The sequence below is a fragment of the Erithacus rubecula genome, assembly GCF_903797595.1.
Source record: "Erithacus rubecula genome assembly, chromosome: 21".
NCBI lineage: Eukaryota > Metazoa > Chordata > Aves > Passeriformes > Muscicapidae > Erithacus > Erithacus rubecula.
Genome location: NC_136673.1, coordinates 1,903,668 through 1,924,626, shown reverse-complemented (window position 1 = coordinate 1,924,626; position 20,959 = coordinate 1,903,668). Strand labels below are relative to the sequence as shown.

Genomic DNA, 20,959 nt, shown 5'->3' with positions numbered 1-20,959 from the left:
GTTCCACTTCACTTTATCATCCTTCCCACTTTAACCAGGCTATTGGCAGTCGCCACGATCTGGCCCCCAACCAGGATAGAATTTCAGCTTTTTCTGATGTATTTTTTAAGTCTGAGCTTGATTTCAATTTCGCCCTGGAGAAAAGGCTCCTAATGATATGCCGTTAGCAGAGGAGGAATTTGTTCTGTGGATATCATAGCAGAGGAAGATAAATATCATACATATTTTATTTCAGAGACTAATAAAGAAAGAATAAAAATACCAAATATATATACACATATCTAGTTAAAAAATACCAGACAGTAAAATGGAGTTTGTCCTACAGGCTGCTCAATCAGCATGATTTACTGTTTATCTTTAGAGAGGGAGGGTCATTTTCTGGATGCCTTATATTCTGTCCCTGGCACCTGGGAACCTGCAGTTGTGCCTTGTGCACGTGGATCTGAACTGGTCTCCAGGCTTGTAGCCCTCAGAAGTTGCTGTATTCTCAGACCCCTCACACTGAGAATTACCTCAGCTTTCTTTCCCATTAGTGCTATTCTCTTCTTTATCCTTTTTACCCTTGGAGACGGATTTTTCCTTGACAAATACATTTAATCTTTCTCCTCAGGTAAAAGATGTGTTTCCTCTGGATTTCTGGGGGGCATGACTTGCCCTGGGTATCTGTCAGAGTGCCTGGCCGTGCTGGGATGGCTCCACAGCAAGGAAAGTGCAGGGAAAGTGCAGAGAAAGTGCTCTTAACTCCGCTGACCATCGAGTGACCCAGCAGGGAAAGCACAGCTGGAGGATTCCCAGCGCTGCAGCTGCCTCGGGGCTGGGAGCGCTCGGCCAGCCAAGGGCCTCCAGCTCCATCTAGTGAGACACCGGGATCGCGGCTGTCACACACATGCCGCGGCTGCGGAGGGCACGGCCGCTTCTCCGGGCTTGGGGGATGCACATCCCGCCCGAGCTTCCCGGAGAGAAGGGGCTGTGGCACCCGCAGAGCCCGCAGAAAGCCGAGAGAGGAGTCACACATCAAAAAGCGCCGTGGCAGCTGCTGGGAGGAGAGTTCTCTTACTGGGTAATAGGGAAAATCGAGGGATAGATACATATCAAGTACTCAGAAAAATAGCAGAGCTTTTTTCAGTACTAGATTGAAGAGCCATTAATAGCACTGGCTCAGGGGCAGAATGAGGAATATTAAATCCATGATATCCAGGAGCCTGACACAGAGATGAGGGAGATCCATTAAAGTGCACAGCGTGCCATGGCGAAGGTCAGTGTCACTCCAAATTATTATTTAACAATGGAAAAGCTCTTCTTTCAGGAGTTCTAAGTCCCACTTTGAGAGAAGATGGCAACAGATTTTAGCTGAGGGAACCCAGTGTGTTCTGGTGTTTTCTGGGATTTGTTTTCTGTATTCCAGCCACTTCTAACAACACTCTTCAATACACACAACTGTCCCAGCCACCGTTCTTGGAGCTGCAGAGAATTGTGTGGCTCTAAGTGCTGCTTCAGGTGCCTTTTGCTGCTTTCAGGCAAGGGCACAGTTATCAGAGACCCACTGAATGTGGTGCTTTGGTACCATTGAATTCACCTGTGTGGAAAACAAAAGTTCTGGTAAGAAGCTGGGTCAGTTTGGTGTAGACACCCTGGGGAGCATTAACTACAGGCATAGACTCAGTTGTTTGATTTGAAGTATGTTGTGGCAGAGTGTAGCCCAGAAGGCAAGTAGTGATCCCAATTTATTTTTTTGTTCTGTATGTAAACAATTAGATAAGGGAGAAGGGTTTTTACAAGCTGTAGTTCTGTAAACAGTGTCCTTAATTGTCTGGAAAGGTCATGAGAGCATGAGAAAATGTGAAACTATTTCTGCTTGCAGCATGAAATGAGTGGGGAGGAAATCAGAGATTCAGACGTGGAAGAGTTGTGGGTACAGCCAGGGGAATTGCTGGGCTTTATGGAAGTTTATAAATGTATAAGCCAGAGATTCTAAAATGCAAAAAGAGATAATTTTATTCTAACATAAGAAGTCAGGGTGGCACGACTTCCCTTAGCCTGGAGAACACCTCTCTGAGTTCATTAGCTCTGCTTTCAGAGGAGTCTGCTTGTTCAGAGGGCACCAGCACCTGCCCTCAACTTCTGCTTCATGACCACTTTCATTTCAAAAGCTATTTTATTGCTTAACAAAGCTTTGGCTTTTAATTAATTTTGAATGGTTCTAATATTGCTGTAAGGGATCAGCTGGAATTCGCTGTGGATCTGCAGGGCTCAGGGTGATACATTCAATAAACACTTCTGCAGGTAACTGAACCACAAAGGTGGCCCTGCAGCTGCATTCCTGGGCCAGCTGGTGGGAGCAGGAAGGGCTTTAATAACTTCTCACAGTTCCTTTGCCACTGGAAATCAGATGTTTTGGCATCTCTGCTTCCCTCTCAAAGTTCTTCACGCCTTGTGAAGAGGAAAGTTGGCTCAGCACAGTGTTTATTTTCTGTCCTTGTCTGTTCCGCTTTTTAAAAGTGCCTGTATTTCCTTCTAAATCCCCATTTGGATTCCAACTAAAGATCTAATTTTTTTCTGAGCTCCTGTGGCCACCCAAAGCTGTCTGAAATGTAGATTTTTCTGCAGCCTCTCCTGGGGATGTGGAATCAGACACTATAGATACCTGTTCTCCAGGGATTGTTCTTAATTCGTAAATGCTACCGTGAGCCATGTTAAATCACTGTCACCGTGCCTCCTCCTCTCCTGGGTTTGTAATAAGAACTTATTAGATAATGCAGAAATTAGAGGAATAACACCTAAATTCATTAAGCAATAAAATTAATTCACGGGCTGTAATTGTATGAGCAGGAGACCGGTAATTCCTGTTCGCGCTGGTTTCGCAGAAACTCCACCCTGGCAGCGCTGGGGCACAGCGATGTCGGGCAGTGCCAGCGGGGCAGGACGGGCAGGAGGAGCCCGGCCCGCTCAGTGCCGAGCTCGGAGCAGCCTCACCTCCGCAGGGCTCTAAGTTCTGGAGGGCTCGGAGCTTTCTCGTCACCTGCAGACGATCCGGTGAAGTTTTGTTGCGCTCCAGAGCCGCCCCTCCACAGGCAGGTGCCGGCGGTGGCAGCAGCACCTGCGCTCCTGCCGCGCGTCCCTGCTCGGGCATTCCACTCATTCCTCTCTCCCTGCTGCCTCTGATGAAGTCATCACCTCTCCTCCTCTCCCTCCCGGCTCCTTCCCAGTGCCATGGCATGAGCGCTGCTCGCCAGCACGCCTTCCTTCTGGTGAGTTCAGGCGCAGCTTTCGCCTCGCTGACTTCTCCCCCAGCGCTCAGGTTGGATCTCCCTTTCTTGAGATGGAGCAGGTTCTTACCAGGAACCAACTTGCTGGGAAGCGCCTGCTTGTTGTTGTTCCTTCCAGCGGCCTCCCTTTGCTTTTGTTCACGCTGCCTCTTCCACTGGCTGATCCTGGAATTGTGTGACAGGGGGAAGTGTGAAGAGAGATGAACAAACAGGAGTTAATGTGTTTTATTCTTCATAATGAGGGCGTAATCCTGATGATCTGTTGGGCTAGTTGGGATTCACAGGAGCAGGTAATGCAAATGGAAGAACACCTCACTTGCCAAGTGAAAAGTAAACTGTAGTGACAGTGGTTTGTGTGTTTGTTTCACATAACAACCTGCTTGGAGCAGTGTCTGAGAAGTGGACTCAAAGGAGGCAATGATGTTGAGTGGGTTAAACAGAAGTTTGGGTGCCAGGAGCTGCTCACAGCCTGTTCTGCTGCTGCCCTGGAGGAATTGCTGTGCTGCTCCATAATGACTCCATAGCATGAAAAACAGGCATGGAAGAGTGGAGTGAGGATTGATTGTTCTGTCAGTTCCAGTTCCTTGAATTAGTTAACAAACTAAATGTGTTTATTACTGTACAGAAAGAGTTTCAGAAATACTCATAAGCCTGAGGCCCTAAATTAATGTGCAGTGTTTGCAGTGCTGTGTGTCTTCTTGGCAGTGGGATATGTTCAACCTAAAAACCTCCTGGTGCCTTCCACAGCCAGCAATGTGGGGATAACCTGGGAGAGCTTTCAGGGCCTTGATAAGTTCAAGGAAATTTCTCTTTGAAGATCTAACTCTGCACAGGAGCAAACCCAAACCATTGCAGCCTTCTGTAAATATTTGGGAAAGCAGGAAGCCCTGTTGTGTGTTTCTGTCTCTCCTGTGTTGTATAATGTGGAAGAACTCTGGGCCCTCTGTGCTATTGAGAGGTGACACAGAACTGCCACAGAGTCTGTCCAGAGAGGTTGGGAGGAAAAGGCTGAAATCAGACACTGAATCTGATCTCTTGTAGCTTGCTTGTTTTATGCACAAGTGGGCAAATTTGACAGAAATCGCAGAAAATAAGGCTGGAAGGAATTTCAGGAGCTGTTTGGTGTCTGTCTGCCTGGAGAGGGGAGGGAAGGAAGGAACAAGCCAAGGTTCACTGTCCCTGCACCTCCCTGGGCAGGGAGAGCTCTCCCTCTCTGGGCCATCAGTTCCAGTGTGTAACTGTCCATGGCAAGATGGGAATGTTTCCAGTGCCTAACCCAAATATCTTCTGCTGCAAATTAAGATATTTCTTTCTCAGTTTCTAGTGATTATGGAGAGTTTTTATTACTGGCTTACAGTGCCCTTTTCCACTGCTCTGGGCTTGCTGTGGCAGCGTGGCTGATGCCAGGCCCTGGGCAGAGTGACCCAGCCTGGGATGGTGCCTCCAGCCCTGAAGGACTAAAAAGGGCACTTAAACCTTTATATATTCATACTGCTCACCATGTGAAGCTGTTCTGTACATTCCTGGAGTTACTAATTTACCTGTAAGCTATTTTTATTAACCTTTAAAACAAACAGCTCCCCCCACATCCCCCCCAACACCCACACCCACCCCTCCTTCTGGTTATTTCTGGTTTCTTACAGAGGGTTTTGTAACATGTCTCTCCTGCAGTGAACCCCACAGTGCTTAAACAAAGCTAAAATAGAGATCTGACTCCAAACAGTTCATGAACCTGAAGTTTAATAATTATAGGAGGGTTTAGGTGCTAAGCCAGCTCTGAGTTTGGGCTGGGGTCACACTGATGTGTTTGCTGGCTCTGCTTGGGGTATATTTTAATGATGAAGTAGAAGCTAAGTTGGGGGGTGTTACCCCAGTACAGGTCCTTTCCCTTCGGTGCTGAGCAGTGTTTGGGGCTGGGGATCACTTGGTGAGAGTAATTTCTTCTAGCTGCCTTTCACACCATGCCATTGTTCCCGTTTTCCAGCCAGGTGTGTGAGAAATGCTTTAAACAAAGTTGATTTTTCCGGTCATTAAGAAAATGCAAAGCAGCTTCTTCAGTTGTCATCTTGAGCTCACTTTCAAAATGCTATAGTCAAGTAGTTTCTTTATGACAGCCACAAAAAAAAGAAAGCTCAAAGGAATGGGGTGGGAGCCTCAATCTTCTGAGAGGAGATGACACCAAAGGGTTTTACTGCTTGAGATTCAAAGTGCAGCTTTCTGCAGAGAAAGTGCCCCAGACAGGTGAAGGTTTGGCTGGAGCTGGGAATGCAGTGAGTTGCTGGTTGGAGCTGGCTGGTTATGTGGAAATCAAGGAATAGCTTAAGAGACATCTCAGGAATTGTTGGGTGGGATTGCTGGTGTTAGTTGTTTCTTACAGTCAGGCTTTGGCAAGGGCAGAACCTTGCTGAGGAGACAACCTCCATGGAAATGCTTGGCTAAGGAGGACTTTGGGATGGTTTTGGGAAGGGAAGCTTGTTACAAGGTCTGAGCATCACTGAATGGCAGCTTGGAAATAAATCAAATTTTCTGAGTTCCATGGGGCTTTCAAAGAGGGTTTGTGAACTGAAGAAACACCACCTGACAGTGCTGTAGCTGAACTGTCCTAACATCTTTCTAAATCTCCTCAGTGTTGAGCACAGCTGCTGATTTTGCCTTTTCAGCCCCCTCCCTTCCTTGCCAGTGGGGAAGGAGGTAAGTATTCCTATCCTCATCTTATACTTCAGCAAAAGCAGGATTTAATGATTTTTTTCTGGTTCCAAAGCAAATTGCTAAAGGAATTAGAGAGGTAACTTAAGCATCCTGTGCCTCTAACCCCATTAGCAGTTTCCCCGAGGAGGATCAAATCCACGAGTGCACCGATCTGTACTTTGCATATAATTCTCACTCATCTCAATACAGTTTCTGTTTACTCATCTGCAGACTGGAAATAACGATAATGCCAACCTGTCAGGCATCATCTGAAGCTTGCAGTTGTATAAAATATGCTAATTGTTGAAGGTGAAAGTCCTGCTGGTGGAATGTGTTCCAATCATCTCGTGGGGGTGCGAGTGCAATCCATGGGGTCGTTGTTGTGGCTCGTTCATCTCGGGGGAGACTCCACATCGTGCGGGGCTGCTGGGCTGTCCTGTGCTGCTGTGTTGGTGACTGTCCCGTGTTGTGTGTCCGCAGAGTCGCCCCCGGAGCGGTGCGGGCAGAGGCGCAGCATGCCCGGCGGCATCGCGGAGAGGAGCCCCGGCCTGGAGCCCGCGGCCACCGCGCCCTTCCGCGTCACGGTCAGTGTCTGTCCTCCGGGGGCTGCGGGGAAGGAACCGCTCACCCCGGCAGAGTGGGACACTCTGTTCATTTGTGGTGGGGAAATGGGTGCTCTCAGGTGCTGCTAGCAGCAAGCAGCTGTCTGAGGTGTCCTGGTAGAGCAGCAGGGCTTGGATGGAGTCTGGAGCTCCACCTGGGAGAGTTTCCTGGAGAGGTTTCCTTGGTGAGTGCTGCTGCAGTGTGTTCCTGTGTGCATTCACCTGTCTGCAGCTGTGCAGTGTGTGCTCCCACTCCTACAGAGGGAAATTGTCCTCTAGAGGAACCTGTCATTAATTCACAGGACACCTGCCAAGCTGGGATTGCCCAGAGCCTGGGATCCTGTCCCTGCAGGAGCCTGGAGGAGCCATCCACTTCTTCCATGGCTTCAATCCCTGTGCTTTAGATGCCACTGGTTGTTCATTACTGTGACTAACAGTGGTGTTGGTGCTCCATGGGAAGGGCACTGCTGTGCCCACTGACCCCAGGAATGGGATCAGTCAGTGCTGAGCCCTGGCTGTCACTGCCCAGGGTCCCAGTCAGAGTGAGGAGTGTGAGCTCAGACTCCCCTCCCCACTCCCTGCACACACAGGGGTCTGGGCTGCCTCTCATTGCACACAGCTATTTTTATTCAGCTTTGCTCCATGTAGGTTTTCTTTGCAGGCCACACCTTCTTTACAGACTCAGCTGCTGCTTACCAAACTCAGGGAGGCAGAACCAGAATTTCAAAAGAAAGACAATGGTGCAATCTGAAAAAAAAAATAATCTGAGCACACCCAGTTCACCTGAGAACGTTTGCACTGGCGAATGAGTCATGATTAGCAGTTTGGACAAGGAGTTTATTTTATTCTAGAAATTGTTTTTCCAGCCATCAGAGCTTGTCAATGTCAGTGAAATGAGTATCCTTGAACCTTAAAAAACTACTGCTGGTTGGTGAAAATGGTAAAACATGATGGGAAAATCTGGATTCTTCACAAGACATAGGAATATTTTTCTTAGTGTCCCTGTAGTCAAAGAAAATAAAGAGCTGTTTATTCCTTTCCATTGGCATATATCCTGCTTTTTTGGTGTTTAGAGAAGCTATTCCAGCTTTGGGCAGGTCAGCCCCTGGTGGTGGAACAGCTGATGTGGGATGCAGTTCCTTGCTTTGAGCAGCTCTGTTACTCAGTGTGGATTAAATAAGGGCAGCCATCACACGGGTAATGGATGACATTTGTCTTCTCTGAGTTCAAATCCACCCTCATCTCATTTCTCCCCTGCTCCCCCTCCGAGTGTCACTGCATTAATATGAATGGCTTCATTTGGTACAGTTGGTGCTGCTGCCCAGCCTTCAGCAGATGTCTGACTTTAGAAATATATTCCCCTCACCTTCCTTCATTAACCAGAGGAACATTAGCAGTCAGTCCACTCCAGCCACTGGGAATAGTAATTAGTGCCTTAGTTTAGTGGTAATGGGATTATTACTTTTGAGCCTGCTGTTGTAGGTTTGGAAATTGTAAGCTTTTCATATTTTACAGCTGATTGTTCTTCCCTGACATCTCCATCCTTCTGCTGTTGAGTCTCCAAGGGCCTGGGAAGCTCAGGAACCATTGGATTCAGTTATTTTGGCAGTGTTGCTTTCTTTCATTTCAAAACTAGAGCAAAGTAGGGTGGAAATTTAGGAACTTCCTTTGGGAGTTCCCTTCCCATACAGAAGTCTGCCAGGCAGGTTACAGATAATTGGGCATTGTGGTTTTTGAAAACAAGAGCTCCTGGTAGTTTTTGAATTATAGAATATAAACCTTGAAAATCAAGTCTTAAGATTTCTGTATCTTGATATGTGACTTAACTGTTCTTACCCGTTCTCCTAAAATAAATTTTTAATGAAGCTTCTTAAACTTGGAAAAATCTCTTCTAGCCCTGGTTATCTCATGCTGTACAAGAATTATTTTCCTTGGAAATCCCTGTCTTCAATCAGAGCTCTCAGAGCTCTGAATGAGCTGATGCAGAATTAGAAATTTGAGGCTCCAACCCAAGTGGTGTCTGAGCTGAGGCCCCTGATCCTGAACCTGTTGAGATTTATTTTAGTCTCCACTTCAGTGGACACTGGCAGCAGCCGGTGATGCTGCAGGGCTGGAGACACAACCTGTCCCTTCTCCATGGCCATGGTTAAAGCCTTGCTTTGGGAGAATCCAGAGAAATATTTTGCCTCTCTGCATTGAATCCCAATAGCTTGAGGTGTGAGATGGGTTAAACCTGAAATTTCTGGGGTATTTTGTTAAACTCAGGGGCCAGAAGCTGGGAAAGTCTGCTGAGTGGAAATGAAATCCCTGAGTGTCCCCATCCTGCAGGGGAGCATTTGCTGAGGCTCCCTGGGGAGGACTCACTCCCATCCCATCAAGCACTGCCATCTATTGACTCATTCTGTTAGAGCCCGATTTACTTCATTTTGTAGGAAAATATCCCAGGCCAAGCAAAGTGCAAATTGCCAAAAAACTCGAGGAAGAACCTGTATTCTGTCTTTTACTGGTCGGAATTTAGGATTTCTTTCTCCAGCCCCTTAATCCTCAATTCTCACATTAATAATTTGCTTTCCAGGAGCACCAAAAAAACACTTCAGTGCTTCTTCTGGTTGAAGCCACATTGGCTCCAAAAATCCTCAAAACCACACCAAAAGAGAGTTTTTCTTCTCCTTGCAACATGCACTTGTTTTCCTGCAGTTTTCCTGCCTGTTTGGGCTCAGTGCACAGCTGAATTTGCAGTGATCCATCATAAGCTACTGTTACAGCATTCCTCCATCCATCCTGGTTTTAATCCTTGATAAATGAAGTATTAAATACTAATGGCAGTAAATGGAAACTCCTGGAGAGATGAAAGTGAAGAGCCCTTCTGCCATTCCTCTTCACTGAACATAATCCTAAATAATGGAATCCCAGTTCAAACTGCTGTGGACAAGATATTGAAGGATTTTTTTCCCAAGTTTTTGCCTGTGCATAATACACTCTATTTTCTATTTTAATTTTTTTTTTTTTCTGAAGAGAAGTCATGTAAATTATATTATAATGATTTGACTTTGGAGAATTTATGTTCCTGTATTACGTGGAGAGGAGAATGGCATTTCCCTTGCCATGATCACCCCTCTTTAATTGAAATGTAATTGTTTACTAAACCATTGCAGCTCAAAGGGAAAATTACTGTCATTTTGGCCTGTGGCTGCATACATTAAAGTGCCCCTTTTGCAGGGATTGAATTTGAGGAGAATAGGAACATTATCACAGATGATATATAAACATAAAGCCATTATCATTAAACTGTCAGCTGCAACTGACTTTGGGTACCCAGTGATAGTGGCAGCAAGAAATATGGAAATTACTTGGAGAATGTATCTGTCACTTCACTCAGAACTTCTGCAACAGGACATGCTTGGAAGCATTATAGGGGTTGGAAGAAAAATGAGGCCATTTGGAGCCTGTGCAGTTCTTTGCAGGGTGCTTGGCAGAGATCAGGAGGGCTCCTGTGGCTCTCAGGGGTTTGTCAGGTATCCCAGACCTTGTACTTGAGCATCCTTTGTGCATGGATTTCCAAGCTCTCCACAAAGGTGCTTCATTCTTACCACCCTCATTTTCCAGCTGGGAAAATTGAGGGAGCAAAAAATTAACTAACTGAAATTTGATCGTGCTCCAAAGCCCAAAAATACATCCTGAGCTGAATTTCTTCATTTCTAATTCCCAGTCCTGGTGTTAACCACTAGCTAAGCTATTCCTAATTACCTCTGTGAAATCCTCCTCAGTTTCAAGAGAATTAAATATTCTCCAAATTGATGCTGTAGTGTGAAAATTAGTAAGTGGGTACCTGGACTCCCAAGACCTTGTTCCTAGGGCAGAAATGCCTTGATTTTCTTACTTTCTCTGCCAGCACCTCATGTTGTCAAATTTCTAATTGCTTGTTATTTAAATTAGAGCCTTCTGCCTTATTTTTCTAAGTCATCTTATTAGCATAAATCTGTGAGTATTTTTTGATCTTTAATTTTTGTTTGTCCTTTATGAGACAGAAGATAAAATCTCATTAAAGTATGAAGGATAAATTTCATTTTGAAAAAGGGAATCTTTTCCACTACTGAATTCTCCCTAGCACAGGGGTTGGAAAGTAAACCTGACTATAAAGATATTTTTAATTCTTTGAGTCTGACCTTGCATCTTGAATTTTTTTTTTTTAAGTCAACCTGGAATTTCCAGTTGGGGAGTACTGGAAGGCAGCATGGTCAGAGATAGGAGGGACTGTCAGATTTCAGCACAGAGCTGCAGTCCAAACCACTGAGGATTTATGATGTGCAGCAAGCAGGAGACAAGAATGACAGGATAAAAGACATGGTGCTGTGACCTGCTTCACTGAAAGGGGCTCAGCAAGGCAGGCTATGGATTTTTTCCCTTTTTGAACAGAGTGTGTTCCAGGGGGGTCTCTTTGTCAGAGCCTGCAGCTGTTGAAGGACAGTTTTAGAGAAAAGAAGAGCACAAGGTCTCATCAACAGCTTAATTCACACATGGAGCCCATTTCTCTATAGAAGTGTGAGTGATCCTGTTGTAGTTTTTGTGGGGTTCTGGCTTTTGATTGCTGTCACACTGGGGTGGTTGGACAGCAGAGGGTTCCTGGGGCAGGGCTGGCTCTGCTGTGGGGCAGGGAGGAGGGGATGGGACCTGACCTGGTGCTGCTGGTGAGGATCTCACAGTGCCCAGAGCCCCTGGCTTCACCTGCAGCTTCCACTGAGAGGGAAATGCACAAACCACCGAATTTCTGTGCCCCAACACCTCTGAAATGTGCTCTGGACTGGGGCAGAGCTCACATTGTTGCTTCCTGTGTGAAGCTTCTGGGGAAGATAAAATCAAATACTGTGTAGTTCTTGGGTGGGAAAGGGGAAAACAAGTGTTTCAGAAAGTTCCCTGGCTCTGCAGAGGGTATAAACTGGCACAATTCCATGGGCTTTGTTCAGATATTCCAGATGTTTGCACTTTCTCAGCCTCCAAGGACACTGGGCTGGAACCCAGGACTCCCAGCAGGGCTCAGGGTCCCGGGGTGAACAGCAGAAAATCCTCAGGACTGAGACAGATTCCTTGTGCCAGGAATGAGAAGGGAAGGAGTGAGAAAGCAGCTCCAAAGTGCCCAGAAAGCCTGAGCAAGTTTTTGCTGTGTTGTTCTGCTGATTTTATGACTCCCCTCAGATCCCTCCATTCCTCCACTCCTGGGGAAGCAGTGTTGTAGCCAGATGAGAAATACCAACAGCTCCTGTGTGTTTTCATGGAGAGAGCCCATGGGAGGAATATTTAACATTTAGGCAGTAAGTAGGGCTAATAGGAAATGCTAATTCACATTTCATTCTTTTGATCAGTGTATATTGAATGATAATTACAGTGATAGTACTTGGCACTTCTGTAGCACCTTTCATCTGGAGCTGTTAAAGTGTTCTGCCAATCTGAATGAATTCAGGCTTGCAGGCACTGTGGGGTTGCAATTTACCATAATGCCTGAAAATAAATGGGAAACTAAGGCCTGGGAAGATTGTGCCACTTTCCCTATCATTCAAAATCTGTATGGAACAGTTGGGGCTGTGTAGTTGTGCTGATGATCATCTTACAGGAAACAAAACCAGCTCAAGGCATCACTATAAATGGTGAAAGTGCTTTGAACCAGCCAGGTGACTGGCCTTTTCTCTTTAAAACATGTTTATTTGGCTTTTTTTTAAATTTGTTTAATTAATTATTTGGTAATTTGGAATTAATTTTGGTAATTTACCAATTCAATATACACTTAGGTGCTCTGGTGTGTTTTGGTTTGAATTCCCCACACAAAGACAGAGAAACAATCTCAGATTCTCCCTGGATTTTTCAGCAACATCCTTGGGTCCATATCCATTCTTTAGAGACTTCCATCTCCAGAGGATGATTTGAACAGAAATGTTCTTTTCAAAGCTACTACAAGAAAAAATATGATAGTGTTTCAGTCTCTTCCCCAGAAACTCAAGTGCAAACAGCCTGGACTAATTGATAGGGAGGCAAATGGACCTGACTGGTTTCATTTCTGTGGAGTGAATGAAAGGCAGAAAGTAAACAAACAAAAGCTTCAATTTGTTTAAACCTCTGGGCACTGAAAGCTCTCACATTGCTGGTAGCACAGAGAAAAGAGGGCCATTAGAATATCCAACATGACAGTATCCCTTTAATTTGTTTCTGGGTCACAGATAAAGAATTGTCCTGCAGATATGGAAGGCTGGATAATAAACACATTCCATTCTCCCTCTTTCAGTGGCACTGACATTGTGCTTTCAGAAAACAAGACAAAGAGTGGAAGGTATTATCTGAATCTCCTGGAGACTGGAACATGAGTGCCCACTGCATCAAGACCTTCATCTCTGAACTTCTCCCTTTGGGGATTTGTGCTGCTTTAGCTCAGGGATATTTGGTATTTGCTTAAATACTGAATTCACTGCACTGGAAATCATAGGAATCTGTGGCATTGCCACAGTTCACCCTGAACAGTTTTCAGTACATTTCTACCAAGTTTTGTTTCTGAGACAGATTTTTTCTCTTAATGTTCTTAATTGCCAGAACATCTTTTGAGCCATCATTTCTTGGTCTGCCACTGTAGATGGTTCACAGGGCACCTGTGGGCTGTGGCAATGACAGTGCTGTGACAGGAAACCATGGGAGAGATGTGACCTTGTCCCTGTTGCTCACCCATGGAAGAGGCTGAGCTTTAACAGACCTGGAGGAGCTTGTGGCCCTTGGCTGCATTATTTGGGAGTTGTTTTGGAGGTTCTTCCTCCCCTGCAGATCTCCTGGCACTGCCTCGTGTGAGGCTTTCTCCAGGTGGTGACTCTGGAACAGCAGCTCTGGTTCCAGCTCTCCTGGAGAGACCCTGCAGGGGAAGAGCCTGGCTTGTGCTCGGGTGCAGCACACTCGGGAAGATGACAGTGATTTCCAGATACTTTTTTCAAACTTTAGTTGCCGTGGAAACAAGATTCCCTTTCTCCTGCACGCTGTCACTTTTCCTCAGCTCTGCACTCTGATGAGCAATAGGCTGTGTTTGTCCTCCCCACTCTCTTCTTGCCAGTGATATTCATGGCTCAGGCACCAGGGATAATGTGAGAGGGAGCTGGGGAAGCTCTGCTGCTTTTCCTCAGGTGCTCAGGTGTTCCCAGGCCTGGCTCTCTGCCAGAAACTTTCTTGTCTTTATCTTCCTCCATAATTACAGTGGATCATATCTTCCCTGCAACGTTTTTCAAAGCACCGAGGAAATTAACTCCAGAACTAATCATGTCTTTATTTCCTGAACAGCTCCATGCAGGAGGGGATTCACCCTGAGCAGTGTAACCTGTCCCTGTCCCTGTCCCTGTCCCCTCCCTTCATTCCTCTGGCAAGGTCATCTCCATGGCATTCCCACGATGTACATCATTAGGGTTACTTTACTTGGCTAAACTTAAGGTTAATTTATTTACATTTCCCAAGGAGTCCCATGGAAAAGGTGAGGGGAGATGGTTGCTCCTGCACTGAGGCCATTTAGACACAAGAAGAAAAAAATTGTTTGCTGTTTTTAGGGGGTGGAGGAGGAGACCTTCATATCCCTTCCTGGGGACAAGGGTGTCCCAGCTGGTGTGGCACTGGCTGTGAGTGTGCTGGCCCTGCCCTCTGGGAATGGAACCTTCCTTGATAATTAGCAACCAAGTCAGAAATAGCCAAGGAATCTGAAATCTGCCTGGTAGAATTGAAATCTCCTGCGAGGTGACAAAATTCTGCTTTAAAGATAGTAAATCCACTGCTAATAATTAGGCAAGAAATAGTCACTGCTAAGACCCCAAAATAGGATCTGTCACTTGCAATGCCTGTCTCATTATTTTGAGGGATAAACTAGCAGTGAACTTAACTTTTAGCTCCAGTTCTTCAAGGATATTCTTTTCGGTTTATCTCTTTCAATGGGAGTGTTTTAAGAGAATTGTCAGTTGTGCTGCCTCAGATCACCTTCCTCAGCACCTCAGCCCAAAATCAGACACAAAGTACGAGCTGGGGAGGGAAAGGAAAGGAGTAAAGGTGGAGGAAAAGAGCAGGGAGTAGTCTTGCCTTGGTTTTCATTTCTCTCTGAGCTTTCTTAATCAAAAAGCTTTCTGATCTGTGTGTCCTGAAGGATGGAGAAATCATGAAAGCCAGGCTGGTACTTCTGGAAATGTCATATGTGTGGTATATTTGTCCTTCCATTGTAATTTTGCTCCCTTTTTCCAAAGCTGTAAGTAGGAGGTGGATCAAACTGAAATAGTCATTTTCATAAATTCTGAGATGAGGATAAATGAACTTCATCTTCAGTATTTGCACAATGTCTGGGAAGTGAGTTGTCTAGGGAGGTAGATAGGGGAAATGCAGGGCTGATGTATCATCTGAATTCCAGTTGGTATTCCCCACACCTTCACAAAAGTGAGCATTTTTGTTTGATTGCAGCTGTAATTATTGCTGAATACAAATGTTCCAATTTAAGCTGCAGAAATGTGGGGAAAGTTTTTGAAGCCAAGAGCATCTGCCTGGAACATGAGTTTCATATTTGAATGAGTAACTTTTACTGCAAAATTACACAATGAATCCCTACATTCAAAAGATAATAATATTTTTTTTTACTCTAAACACATCATCTACCAACTGCTTTTTAAAATTTATTGGCTTGGCAGCTGGTTTTGTAGAAAATGTGTTACTAAAAGCACACAAGATTTGTCAGTGAAAATGAGGCAGCTTGGTGCTGGTACCTTGCTGCAGACCTGGAGCTGGCCATCAATATTGTGGAAAATGGGGTTCCAGTGCTTGCTCTGCCCCAGAGGTTTCAGGTGGAAGAGATTTGGGAGGTGCCTGACACAGCAGGACATCCAAGACCATGCAGAGTAGGGAAAGCAGGGATAAAACACACTCATGGACCAGTTTACTCTGCATCATACCCAAAGGAGTTTAAAAGGGAGCAGAAATGTAAAGAGATTTATGGGAGTGGTTTTCTCCTCTCCCCTGTGTGTTCAGTGCTCTGATACCTGTTTCACCAGGAGCAATGTATGTGGGTGATTGGAGGGCTGGCATAGAAATGAGCACTTGGGAATTAATCCTGGCTTTGCAGCTTATCTGGGGATAGTCAGTGTAGCAAATCCCTTGGACAGCTCTGCCTTCACACCTCCCCCTGTGCCCTGCCAAACCTCTGTTCTGACAGCATCTCCTACCTGCTCTCCACCTCCACCAGCCTGCCCTGCTTTCTTCCTCCTTGGACAGTGAGCTTGTTCAAGCATGGATCTGCCTGGGGACTGCCTTTTAAAAACAATTTTAAAATTATTCTCATTTCTAAGACTGGGAAAGAATTGAAGTAATCTGCTTTATATGAAAAAAATACCTTTTTTCCTGAAATAGAAGGGCACAATGGTTGGTGTCAACTATTCCTAGACAGGTTTTGTACCTGGTGTAATGGTGCTGAGCCCAGTGGGCAGTGACCCACTGGAGCTGAAGAGAAACTGTTCCAAAGTGCAGCTCTTGAAAGCTCCTGGGTTCCTCAGCCCTTGGCAAAACCCCAAGGGACCTGGAGCAGGATGTTCAGAGTTTTGGATGCAGCAGTTTGTCCTCTGGGCTGGGGATTCCTTTGTGCCTGTTAAATAAGGAAAGTGCTCCATCCCACTGGGATCTCCTGCAGGTGCCATCCTTGCTTGGCAGCCCTGGGTCAGGCTGACCCTTCTGCTCTCTTTGGGTGAATCACTGGCTTTGCTCTGCAAGGTTGCTTGCATTCTCCCTGTGTCTCTGTTTCTGCATCTTTCATCCCTGATTGCTCAATTACCCTTCTCCTACCTGCCCAAGGAATATTTATCTGTCTTGTTGGGATGTGAAATGTTGACAATATGATAATTACAGAGCTGGGAACAAATAATCCAGAGTAGTGTGGGTTTGTTTTAATAGGAGAACAAAAGAATCCAAATTGAAGAAGCAGATGATCCCTGAATAACAACAACTGCCAAAGTGTGGTCGTCTGGATCTTCCTGACACTTGAGTTCCTTCATCCTTTATTATTGTCCCACCTGTTCCCTGTCCATGTTCCATGGAAGTCATCAGTGCTAAGAGAAGAATCCAGACTCAGGCTTCCCAAGGTTTCTGTTTACCAAAGGCTGGGAAGGGAATCTTCCCAGAACAGAAAAGGAATAGAGTGAAATTCTGCAAAGAAGTAGTTAGCTGAAAATATCAGGGAGAGTGTCCTGAGCTGAGAGCTGCCAGTCCATGGAATTCTTTCTCCAAGGCACTGGGAGAAGACCCTGTCATCAAGGCAGTTTCAATAAGATGGATAAAATCTATGAAAATGGAGCTCAAGCAGCAATTCTTGATTGGCCAGAGGTGGGAAAGGGATGAGATGCTGTGTGTTAATGTGTTCTGTTACTGCTGCTTCTCTGTGATTTGCTGACACTCACGTGTGTGAGATTTGCCATCTCCATAATTAACCCCCAGTGCCTCTCATCTGATGTAATTCCAGTTTTCCTGACCTGGCCAGACCCACACTGTCCCCTGGGTGACGTGGGAGACATCAGGGCATCTTCATCTGATTTTTCAGGGGGGCTGAGCCGAGTGTTTGCAGTGGCACTGCAGATGTGGTTCATCTCTGGCCGTGGCAGGGCAGTGTTGCTAAGCAGCATTTACAACACCAGCTGGTGCTCACATCCAGGGCTACTCTGTGGCCTGGCTCCAGACAGCTCCTCTCATCATCCTGACTGCTGATCTCCACATTTATCCTCCAACAAGAGCACCAGTCTGAGCACAGAGCATGGAGCAGCAGGACTGGAGGTTTTATTGCCAGTTACCTCTGGCCATGCAATGGGTTTGCAGCTGTTTTGTCATTCCTTTGGGCTTTAGCCTAATTCCAAAGCACTTCTGTCTCCCTAGGGCTTTCCTCATCCCTAATAAAGTTTTAGGGTAAAATCAGTCAGAGCAGGTGGTGGTTCCTTGCTCCTGGTGAGACATCAGGGGAGGTTTTGATGAGATGTTAGGGAAAAATTCTTCATGGAAAGGGTTGCCCAGTGTTGGAACAGGTGCCCAGGGCAGTGGCAGAGTCACCATCCCTGGAAGGGGATGTGGCACCTGGGGACATGGCCCAGTGCTGAGCAGGGTGGTGGGGCTGGGTTGATAGCTGGACTTGATGATGTGAAAGGTCTTTCCAACCTTAATAATTCCATGATTATCTGATCTGCTTCTGCCTCTGGGGCTCACAGGAGCAGTCCTGAGATTTATCAAATTAAATGGAGAAAGAGACACAGAGGGACTTTGCACCCACATAAACAAAGTCATGGGTGCAGAAGGAGAACACACGTTCACCTGTGGGTGCATTTCTAGGTCCAGAGAGGATAAACTCCTTTGGTTTTGCTTTGAAGTTCACATCTCCATGCAGACCTTGGGAGACTGTTGCTCTCCTTTTCCCTTCCCCCGGGATTGCACTGGGCAAATCTTCAGAGCAAGCTGGGCTTTGCCATATAAACAGAACTTGGAGGAGTTGGTTGATAAAAGTGTCATTTCTGCAGGTTTCTGCAGGTTTCTCATAAGTTTGGGGGTGTCTTCAGCCTCAAGGTTGACATTCTCCTGCCTCCCACGTGCCAAGTTCAAAACAGCCCCCATGCAGGCTTTGTGCATCCTGGAAATGCACTTTTTGGGGAAGAGAATTCCATAGAGGCCGTGTGCTCAGTCACCTGAGCAGAGCCCTTCATCACACCTGACAGGAGCAGAGCTGCAGGAGAGCAAAGCAACTTATAACTCCAAAGTTCAAATCAAAAAGAGCTGACAGAAATAAATGATATATGAAGTGTTTGAGGGGCTACAGACACTTCCAGCCCTGTGCCTCTAACACTGAACAAATGAAAAATATTTGATCCATAAAGGTCAGTGCTGTACAGAAATTCCCTTCCTGCCCTGCTTCAGTGCCAGGGAGTGCTTGGGGGATTATTTCTCTTCCTGGGCTTCCAAGAGACACAAATGGTGCCTGAACTCACCCTCAGGGTTGGTTTGGGCTCTGTATTCTTAGGGTAGCTCAATGATGTTGTGTTCTACAGAGAGAAGAGTAAAAATGTGCATTAGATGTCTTTAACATGGTAAGAGGCAGCATCAGATGCTCCCCCAAAAAGGTTTCTCTTTTATTTTGAAAGCTAAGACTAACATTGGTAATTGTAGAAATGGGTAAAATCACTTGTTTGGAACATTTATGGCTATAAAAGGATGCTTAGTGTTGGCACAGCTCGACTTGTTTCACAAATACAAATATTAATTATCCATTTAGTGGAGCCTCAATAAGAGGGTATTTCCATGTGCTGTGCAGGAGTAGAAAAGAACCCAAACTAATTCCAGAATTAAATTAATTATAAATAAATAAAAATTGTAAAGCCCAGGATAAGGATGGGTCTGGTAGAAAATATTTATTCCCAGTTTTATACCTTATCCCTGACATTGCAGAACACGTGGAGACTGGGATGAAAGGCTGCATTGCACACTTGTACTCACAGCAAACACTTATTTATAGCAGGTTCCTCATTATGAGCAGTGAAAAAAATCCTAATGTCCCCCAGAGTTGAGATTTGCTTGAACTAAAACAAAAAGATGTGGAAGAACTATAAAAATAACCCCATCTGTTGAGTAGTTGCTGTGATCTGTTTGTAGGGGTTCTGTGTGGGTTTGGGGTGAGAGCAGAAGCCAGGGTTGTGTCTGTGCACCTGTCTGACCATTCCCTCCCAGTGCCCTCCCAGTGCCCTCCCAGTGCCCTCCCAGTGCCCTCCCAGTGCCCCAGCCTCTCCCTGGTTTCCTGGCTTAGAGAACACAGAGAGCTGCCAGGACTCTTCCAAGGAAAGCTGCTCATGAGGCATGCAGCCTGATTTATTGATATATCATTTTTTAAATTTTATCTCTATTGTGTTTCCATGGTGCTGAATTTTTACCTTTATAACTTTATCGTGTGGGTTCACTGAGAGTGAATGTTATTGGTGTGGGAGTCAGCTCCAGACACAAGACTTGCATCATTACTTTATGTTTAATAAAACAGGAGCTCCAGATTTTGCTGTCATTAACACTCTGCTCAGTTTTGTTCCCCTCCTTTTTTCTCTCTCCTTTCTAGTTCTTTTTGTGTTGCCCCAGGGCATGTGGAATTCTGCAGTTCCTGCATCTCAAAGGCATATGGTGCTGATGGGCTTGCACATATGCTTTAAAACTATTATAATACCAAAAATATTCAAACATTGTAATAGAATATAAGATTATTTCCAAGTTCTAGAGTAATCAAAAATGCCAAATTTGGTAAGGAAGAAAAATTTAAATGAGAGTCCCACCTTCCTCTGTCTGCAGTGAGACAATGGCATTGGATTTTGGGTTTGTCAAATGTGTAAAAAGGAGCCCAAATCACAGCAGATTTAATTGTGCTGTTTTGAATTGTGCCATCCTGTTTTAGCTGAGTTGCTGTGGTTGTGATTAAGCCATTCCTCAAAAGGATTTGTTTTGTTTTCTCCTGCCTTCGTTCTTTGTGTTTTATTCTGACTTCAGTCAGCTCTTGTGATTAGAGCAATTGTACTCTGGGCTGGAGATGTCAGAGGCAAAGCAGCAGAAACACGGCAAGGAAAGCAACAGCCTTGCACTGGAAAAGTGAAATCAGTGCTCAGTGGGAGCTCTTGTGCTCCCAGAGCAGCTGTGGCTGCCCCTGACCCCTGGCAGTGTCCCAGGCCAGGCTTGGACACCCCAAGGTTTGGAGCACCCTGGAGCATGGGAGGTGTCCCTGCTATGGCAGGGGTGGCACTGGCTGCTGTTTGGGGTCCTCCCACCCTAAATCACTCTGTGATTCCATGGTTCACCCCTTTGTCTTGCCAGGCTTGATGAGTTCTGTGCCGCTTTGCTCCATGGGCTTTCAGGGATTGCATGGGGCCATTCTCCTTGTCACTAAAGACCCTGAGAGATCTCCCCTTTCTCAGACTTTAGGCTGTGCAGGGATGAATTTATGTAGCTGGTACCTCTGCCTCCATTGTAAAGAATATTTCGTGATTTATTCTAGCTGAAGGGATTCTTGGGCTCTGCAGATTTCTATTTTTTGTCATTTCATAGACACTATTAACTTCTGAATGAAACCTTTCTCAGTTACTAGTTTATTCTTTGCTGAGATATTTTCACTGGTGATGAATGCTGCCCACACACAGGAAGACACAATTCTGCCCTAGACAGCTCTCAATAGAAACTTAAAAGTGTCTAAAGAACATGCATGCAAAGGGCAGCACTTTAATTGCTGGAGCTGCCAAGAATGCAGCTCAGCTAGAGGAGCAGGCAATGCTCAGAGGGTGGGATTAGCCTTGTTTGTCTGGAGATCAGAATCAAATGTTGTTTAAAGTCATAAATGAAGAAGAAATGATCATGTCCTGTGAT

General features: G+C 45.6%; 1 protein-coding gene and 1 long non-coding RNA gene across 2 annotated transcripts in view; one reads left to right on the top strand and one right to left on the bottom strand.

Moving 5' to 3' along the window:
• The window catches only part of DAB2IP (DAB2 interacting protein), a 122,806-nt gene that overhangs the window by 8,682 nt on the left and 93,165 nt on the right, over positions 1-20,959 (top strand). Inside the window, 1 exon segment of the mRNA XM_079324492.1 lies at positions 6,435-6,538. Coding sequence (XP_079180618.1) covers positions 6,435-6,538 — 104 coding nt within the window.
• LOC306811031 lies at positions 14,275-20,168 on the bottom strand. Its single transcript, XR_013776587.1, has 4 exons — positions 17,065-20,168; positions 15,936-16,184; positions 15,769-15,853; positions 14,275-14,584 (listed from the first exon to the last, which is right to left on the bottom strand). It is a non-coding gene; the product is annotated as an uncharacterized lncRNA (long non-coding RNA).